Raw genomic sequence first — 8,553 nt, 5'->3', positions numbered from 1 at the left:
GAGTAGCAGATTCAAGTCTGGCACCTGGTTGTGCGTAGCAGTAGTTATCATGAAGTGAGGCCAGGCACAGAAAGGATTGTAAAAATCCCTATTTTAAATCTGTGCAATTATTTGGTTAATCCCATGTCTGATATTCTCACCCTTATATTCTAAAATACTAGCACAATACTTGGCACATAGTAGGTGTTCAATGTCCAATTCGTTGGACAAATGGGGGTTCTACGTAGTAATTCTAATAAGCTATACAACTCACAAAAAGTGAAAGCTTACAAAAAAATTAACAAATGGGTATATTAACCTTTTCCCCACATTATGTTAAGACTTCTAAAAACCTAAAATCCCTAAAAGCTTAGTGGTAACTGAACTGTTCCTAACAGCTATTTTAAATCTGTGTCAAACATTCAGTATCTCTAGTGATGTTACTAAGTTGGTAAAATAAAGGACAGTAATTCCAATTATTTTGACATTCCTACTGTATAGCTCTCTGGCTAATTTTCTCCCACACATTTAAGATAAACACATACTCAACATTAAATGATTATTTATTTTTCAGATTTCAAAGCTTTCAAAATATGCATGTACATGCTAAATAAACTATACTCAAGGAATCAATGTAGGGCAGAAAATATACAAGGTCTATTATATAGGATACAAAAATGATAATGTCTTGAAATACAAAGAAAAACATTCAAGAAAGGTAGGTAAATTAGACCATCCTGGCAAAGGATAAATAACTAAGATGGACCAGGGCAAACCCCTAACCGTCAGGGCATAATTTCTTTTCTGTGCCTCCCAGTTGCCCGGCTTTCCTTTTCTGTGTCGTATTGTATGCTTGTAAGTCACCAGCCTCTGGCTGATTATCAGGCATCTCGTCCTCATCAGCCTGAAAAAGAGCAGGCAGGGTAAAAAACATGGTTCACACCAACGCCAGTAGAGAGAATAGTGAAGCGCTGTGATATCATTGCCAAGTACTTTGTTGCCTCTTGTATGTGATATTCCCTCCAAAAGCCTCTTCCTCAATATTTTGTATGTTTTAATTTATTTCCTTTTTGCAAGTAACTGCTACTTAACTCAGTCTGAAGGATATAACTCACTAAGAACCACAATGTGCCAATCTGTGTTCCTGCAACTTGTATTAAATGAAGAAACATTATCAACTTGGGAAGTTTTTCATTCTCTCTTCCACGAATGGTCCCACAAGAATTTTAATTTTCCTCTCCTTCCCACAGCCCTTACCCCTTTCCAATTCCTGCAATTAATCCCTACAAAATATAGTCCCGTCTCAGTGTTAGAAAACTCAGAAAAAAAGAATCTGAGACCTCCGAGAATATAAACAAAATTAACCAGATGCTGTCTGCCCTCTAGTGTTGTCAACTGATGACAAGCATTAGGAAAAATCTACTGGTTGAACTACTAGGCTATGCTATTGAATTTAGAAGGTTGCAATGGAATAAAAAAATCAACTAGACATTTCTGAGTACAGTATAAATTTGGCAAATCTAATACATACACACATGTGCATATCTTCATGCATATACAAATACATACATACAGAAAGGACTAACATCAATAGCAAAATCAGAGCTGTATAAACATCATACCTTCTGTTTCTCTCTTGCGTGCTTCTCTGTCCACTGCCTGGCATTCTTGAGGAAGACTGGCTTATTATATTTAAATTCGAAGGACTGAGACAAAACGAAAGAAGAGTGAGTGGAGAGAAACACCATCTGCAGTGGTAAGGTCCGGCTGCTAAAGCTGCCCTCTCACAAATGGCAAGTCAGAGGTTATAGAGAAAACAGGGCCTGTGTTGCGGAGGAAATGCAGTACTTACTATGTCGGCCATGAGTGGGTCATCAGGGTTAGGTTCTGACATGAGCAGCTGAACAGAAGTCAGCACAGTGGCGATGTTGAGGGATGGTCTCCAGGCACCCTACACACAGACAGGCAGGCAGCGGCTTTGTATCACTAAGAATGTGATACTCTAATTCCAGTTTTATAGACGAGGACCACAGAAAGCTCTCGTCAACCCTTTACCCACCACTCACTTTTGGTGGCAATTTGAGAACATCTAGGCAAATCCTTCCAGCAGAGTCAATGTTTGGATGATAGATTGGAGTCAGAAATCGGATCTGAGGAGGTTCAAATGGGTACCTTTGAAAGCATAAGACAAAAGAGAATTTTTATTAAGATATTGCTTCTAAATACATTATAAACAGCTTTCTAGTAACTAACCAGGAAGACAGCCTTTGAGAGGCAAACCTTTTTTTTCCCCAAAATTTTATTATGAAAATTTATAAACAATAGAAGAGTTGAAATAACAGTAGTAAAAACACTCATATACCCACCACCTGGATCAGGCCACTTCACCCTCTAAACATGTTAGCATGTATCTCCTAAGAATAAGGCCCTTCTCCTGTATAACTGCAATACTATCAGTATACCTATGAAAAAATTTAAAAATTATTCCCTACAGTATCATCTACTCAGATAGCCTCAGTTGTTCCTCCAAATGTTTTTACAGCTAGGTTTTGAAAATCAGGATCCAATTAAGATTTATACATTGCATTTGGTTACTATGTCTCTGGTGACACAAACCTTGGAAAATTCCTGGTCTATTTTCAAAATACCACATGATTATTAAGCTGCTCCAGCTGCCCTCTCACAAATGGCAGGTCAGAGGTTATAGAGAAAACAGGGCCTGTGTTGCGGAGGAAATGCAGTACTTACTATGTCGGCCATGACTTTACCAATGTCTCTCAGGACTTTAATAAGTTTGGCTATGATCTGATCTGGTGAATAGATGTCTACAGATCAATGTTCAGAGCTTCATTTTCTCCCTTCTCCATTCTGACAAAACTACAACTCACCTAATGAGAGATTTAAAGGAGACCTGAATTAAGAGTATTTAACAAAGAGACAGAAAGTAGAATGGTGGTTGCCAGGCCCCAGGGGAAGGAGGGAAGGGGGAGTTATTGTGTAACAGGTATGGAGTTTTGGTTTGGGAAGATGAAAAGTTCTGGAGATGGATGATGCTGATGGTTGCACAACAATGTGAATATATTTAATGCTACTGAACCACACACTTGAAGATGGCTTAATGGTCAATTTCATGTTGTGTGTATTTTATCATGATGAAAAAAAGAAGGGGCCTCAAATGTTATCTAGCCAATTTTTTTAGAGAAGGAAACTGAACTCGAGAGAAAATAACTTGCCCAAGGTCACAGTAAATCATGGTAAAGACTAGGATTAAAATCCACATCCTTTAATGCCTACATTAAGCACTCTACTACATTGCTGTCTTCCAAGAGCTGTGTTTTACCCTGCAAATTTAGAATCTAATTCATACTAACCTTTCAGGAATAATAACTTCCAGCTGAAAAACACCTTTCTCGTAAGGTGTGTTGGCTCCACCTAATATTTCTTTTAAAAGAAAACAAGAAAAAGAAAAAAGTGAAGAGGCAATCAGATGCTATGAATTACCACACCATATGGACCTAATGAAGTCAATGGTCCTAACAGAGAAGCTGGGTCTAGGACACTAATTCCCTCTCAGGGCTTTAACAAGCCCTTATGCAATGCACCAAAGTACCAAAAAGTTGGTGTCAAATCAAAGACATACAGAAGGTCAGAACAGAAGCTGGAAAATGCTGGCCACAGATCAAACACAAACTGCAGATTTGTTTTGTTAGGATGGCAGTATTCTAATATCATTTATCTTTCCTGTCTGGCTTTATAGATATTTGAGACAGTGACCTTTGGTCTAAACACTGCTTCAGAGCTGCCCAAATCTTGGCTACAAATCAGAAGGTATAATAAAGGCCAAAGAAGAAATGTCGAGCAAATCTTTTATAAATGTAAACAAATTAGGGTAGAATGAGGGCGGGGCACTTTGACCTTGCAAATGTTCCCTACTTTGAAAATATGCAAATGTTCAAATTTTAGACAATCTTCAATAGGGTCCTGACTCTCATCACCAGAATAATGTGATACCTACGGGCTCGCAGATCATCCATTTGGTCCTTATCTTGCCAGCATGTGATGCCTGGGGGTGGCTCTGTGGCTAAAAGGTTCAGCTCTCTCTTCAGACGTGAAGCTCTCTGCATGATCTCCAGGTAAAAGGAGCCACACACAGTTCAAATGCCCCACTGAACGCTGGCTGGGATTCACTAGGGAGAAAAGCGGCAACGATAAAATAGCAATGGTGACTGGAGTTTTCAGCACACAGCTTCAATTTAGTGAAGGACAAATAGATTCCTCTTATTAATCCCTATACTCAGCAGGGAGTCTTGAGTTTTGTCCATTTCTTTGCTATCTATTCAAGCAAATTTTAAAAATAAAGTATAAAAGATACAGAAAGTTTGCAAACAAAAACACCGCATGTTTTAAATGCATGTCTGTTTCCACTGATGAATTATAACTCACGAGGCAGAGGCTGGGTCTAATTTTGCTCCCCACTGTATCCTCAGCATGCCTGGCATGGAAAAGGATTGACAAATACTAGTTGTGGAAGGAAGTCTATATTTGCTTCGTGGGGAGAGCAATGAAAATGATAGTCAGTCATCACTCCGAGACATTTACAAGCTAATGCTAAATCAAGTATCTTAAGTCTTCATGTATTTTGGATTCCACATCTTCCCAATTCTTCAGGTGTTCCACTCCATCAATCATACCATCTTTCTCTAGTATTTCCAATCTTTCCTTCTTCCCATCAACATTCAAATGTACTCAGAATCTCTCTCATCTAAAACAAAATGCCCCACACATACACACTCAACACCCTTCTCAGCTTGAGCTCTCCGCCTAGCTACTACTCAAAGGATAGCAACCTTTCGGTATATGAATTGTAACTATCATCTTCTAGTTTGTGGCTTATCTTCCATGTCTTTTGATGAACATATACCATCAATGTAACAATTTTAAAACAATTTCCCTTTACGTTTAATCTTTGGTGTATTAAATTTTTCCTTGCCCCCAATATATTCTAAATGTTTAAAAACTTTGTACACTTTAATATATTACATACTTCAATACAAACTAAAAAGATAAATGAATCTACAATAACATAAAATAGCAGTTGCCTGGGGATGGCGTGATGTGGGAAGGGTGGGAGGAAGGGAGGACTAAGGGGCATGAGGGAGTTTTCCAGGTGATGGATGTGTTCATTTCCTTGATTGCAGTAATGGTCTCACAAGTGTATATTTAAGTCACAAACTATCAAATTGTATACTTTATTATATGCAGCATATTGTTTGTCAGCTGTATCTTACTAAGCTTTTTATCTTTGCATCTTTACTAAGATACAAAGTATCTAAATCTTTGTATCTTAGTATCTTTACTAAGATTTTAAAAATTACCTTGAGTAATAAGCTAATCAACCAATGCTACAGAGACAGAAATGTGTAGCAAGTGAAAAATTTAAGAAAAGGAGGGTTCTTAATCAGAAAATTAGGATACATGCAAGACACTGAATTTCCCTAATTTAGATTTGAGAATAAGATCACATATACTTTAATGTAGATATAAAAAAAGCAGTGTGAAATTATTAGAGTACTCCCATCAGTACAAAAATTATTAATAACTGTAACTGCTTTTTGAGAGAGAAACTTTAAAGTGGTAGGATTATTTTAACAACTATATAAATGACTTAAAATCTTGCATTTATAGCATCATTAAGGATTCCAATCACATACACTTCTGAATTATATTTTATGATAGTTCATGAGGGAAAGTAAATGTTGCAGTAAACCTGAAGATTCAAAGAGATCTAAAATTAGAGCCTACTAAATGTCAAAGATCCATGGTACTAATATATATTATTAATAATTTATTGTTCTGTCCATTAGATACAAAGCTCTTTGAGGGCAAATCCCCTATTTTCTTTCTTTTTTGCTTAGATGAATGCCTGGTTTACTAAATGTTTCCAACTGCAAGGTGAGAGATCAAGTGGGAATGTTATGAAGAAAGGTTACCTTTTCAAGCAAGGTCTTACAAGAACAAGTAGTTTTGGCAAGGTCACCATATTTCAGGATCTGGTTCTCAGTTTTGTAGTCTGAAAACCCAATCTGGCAGTAAACCTAGATTTAATAGGGTTTAGATGAACTATTTAATGACAAGTTCATTCACAGAGACTTAAACAGTGATTAAGCCAGTTTATTAATTTATAAAACTACAGTAAAATTTTTAATTCCACACATTCTTTCCCTTAGTTATTTCTTAGGGAACTAACTATAATCAGAAGATCACCTGGTGGGCATAGATTGTAATTAACTGGATGGTTGTAATTTATGATAATCATAAACTTGGATTGAGGCACCTATTTTAACTACAGGGATATGTTTAAAGGAGACACGTATTGGTTGGGTAAGACACTCTCCTAAATTGTCTCAGAAAGACAAAATGGTCCTCTGGTTCTCCTTTTTCTAATCTCCAGGCATGACACTCCTCCACAATTAACACACTCCTTCACAAATATTTAAGTAGAATTAATAATACTATAGGTGAATTAATATACTAAACAGAATTAATTACCTATAACAGTCTTTCACCCATATATTCTTTTTTTATTTTTTATTTTTGTATCATTAATCTACAATTACATGAAGAACATTATGTTTACTAGGCTCCCCCCTTCACCAAGTCCCCCCCACATACCCCTTCACAGTCACTGTTCATCTGCGTAGTAAGATGCTGTAAAATCACTACTTGTCTTCTCTGTGTTGCACAGCCCTCCCCGTGCCCCCCACGCACTATACATGCTAATCGTAATGCCCTCTTTCTTTTTCCCCTGCCCTTCTCCCTCCCCTCCCTCCCATCCTCCCCAGTCCCTTTCCCTTTGGTAACTATTAGTCCATTCTTGAGTTCTGTGATTCTGCTGCTGTTTTGTTCCTTCAGTTTTCCTTTGTTCTTATACTCCACATATGAGTGAAATCATTTGGTACTTGTCCTTCTCCACCTGCCTTATTTCACTGAGCATAATACCCTCTAGCTCCATCCATGTTGTTGCAAATGGTAGGATCTGTTGTTTTCTTATGGCTGAGTAATATTCCATTGTGTATATGTACCACATCTTCTTTATCCATTCATCTACTGATGGACATTTAGGTTGCTTCCATATCTTGGCTATTCTTTCATACATTCTTTAAACTATTTCTAAATTTCTTTAGTCACACCTTTAAGACCATCAACTCTTGGAAGTGAATTACTTCACCGGATAATTAACCTCACCTTGTATACAGTGATCCTTACTACTTTTTCTCAGTAAGCAAAAACTGAGCACCGATGACAACAAAAAAAGAATCCACGAATAATAAAGGGGGCCTTTACAGAAAATGAGAACACCGGGGAGAGGCAAAGGGATTAGCGTAAGGGTGGGAACTAGAGGAAACCAGACCCAGTCTAACTATACTGACACCAACTGATATATGGCACTTCTTGGCTCAAAGCCATCATCACTGCTACCTTCTGGTATAAAGGTTCTTTAGAATCTAGCTCACAACCCATGTTTACAGCCTCATATCCAGCAACTACTCCCCACAAATACATGCTTCAGCCACACTGTCTATTCCTGTCGCCATACGTGTCTCATCCTCTTTCACACCTACAGATATGAGCACATTAACTTACAACTTCTTTGCTTTTCTAGTAACGCATCCCAGATTTTTCACTGCTTTCAAACATCAGCCTCAGTACTTCAACACTAACCTGAACCGCGAGCTGTAATTCATTTCTGACAGCTTCTCATTAAGGCGAATTCCTTGAGGGCAAGTCCCGAGTCTTTTTAAGTGTTTTTTTTTTTTTTAATCAACAATGCCTAACAGCATGCAGCCCTGTAGTAACTCTGCACAATTAATAAAGGAAACGAGGGCTTGGGACCAGGCAATGAAGGTAATAGCACAGCCTGTGCAGGGCGGCTGCTTCTCTCGCCGGGGCAGGAGGGCGGCCCGGGGGCTCTGCCCGCCCACAGAACCAAGATGCTGTCGGAGCCTCGGCCCAAGCCGCTTTGCTGAGACTCTCCTTCCCGGAGAGAGGAAACTTCAATATTGGGCAGAAGCAGGACCCCTCCTCCCCTGGACCACGGTGACCTCCGCCCCGGCACGTTCTCTCCGCTGGGGAACCGCCAAAGCTGCTTTCTTACCTGCGCCGACAGACCTCGGCGCGCGGACCCGCCGCTTCCCGGGTCTGCGCGAGCCTGGACGGTTAGCGTCGCCCCGCCTCCCGACCCTCGAGGATTGCGATTGGCCCGCAGCCGCGCCCGGAGGGTACACAGCCTCCTATTGGCCCGCGCTCCGAGGGCGGCTTCCGCTCATGCCGCTTTCAAATAGGAGCGCGCGCTGGGCGCGGCCACGCCCCCCCCCCCACCTGGTGGTTCAGACCTGGGGGCCCGCCTGCGCGGCGCCGGCTGCGTGACTTGAGGTGGCCTTGGAGGTTACAAGTTTGGCTGTTTTGGGGAACAGGCCCGATGCTGGAAACCCTCACAGGAGAAAGAGTGAAAGGACCTGGGAACCTTTGATCTGGAGACGTGGATACGTGATACTTATCTTCATTTATTTTAAA

General features: G+C 39.8%; 1 protein-coding gene across 1 annotated transcript; it reads right to left on the bottom strand.

The window, feature by feature from the left end:
• Positions 1-524: 524 nt before the first annotated feature.
• On the bottom strand, positions 525-8,210 carry UBE2T (ubiquitin conjugating enzyme E2 T). Its single transcript, XM_036909550.2, has 7 exons — positions 8,135-8,210; positions 3,995-4,166; positions 3,351-3,420; positions 2,046-2,151; positions 1,832-1,930; positions 1,602-1,685; positions 525-883 (listed from the first exon to the last, which is right to left on the bottom strand). Exons 2-7 carry the CDS (start codon positions 4,101-4,103, stop codon positions 758-760), a joined length of 594 nt encoding a protein of 197 aa, XP_036765445.1. The 5' UTR covers positions 4,104-4,166; positions 8,135-8,210; the 3' UTR covers positions 525-757.
• Positions 8,211-8,553: the final 343 nt, after the last annotated feature.

This window comes from Manis pentadactyla, chromosome 9, assembly GCF_030020395.1.
Source record: "Manis pentadactyla isolate mManPen7 chromosome 9, mManPen7.hap1, whole genome shotgun sequence".
NCBI classification, from domain to species: domain Eukaryota; kingdom Metazoa; phylum Chordata; class Mammalia; order Pholidota; family Manidae; genus Manis; species Manis pentadactyla.
This window is presented reverse-complemented; position numbering and strand designations above follow the sequence as displayed.

What these genes read in the sequence shown, in the direction of transcription:
- UBE2T (XM_036909550.2), bottom strand. Translation starts at nt 4,103, where the DNA reads ATGCAGAGAGCTTCACGTCTGAAGAGAGAGCTGAACCTTTTAGCCACA. An exon ending in GAAGTTATTATTCCTGAAAG is followed by an intron (nt 2,152 to 3,350) that starts GTTAGTATGAAT and finishes ATGCTTTCAAAG; the next exon opens with GTACCCATTTGAACCTCCTC. An exon ending in ACCCACTCATGGCCGACATA is followed by an intron (nt 1,686 to 1,831) that starts GTAAGTACTGCA and finishes GTTTTGTCTCAG; the next exon opens with TCCTTCGAATTTAAATATAA.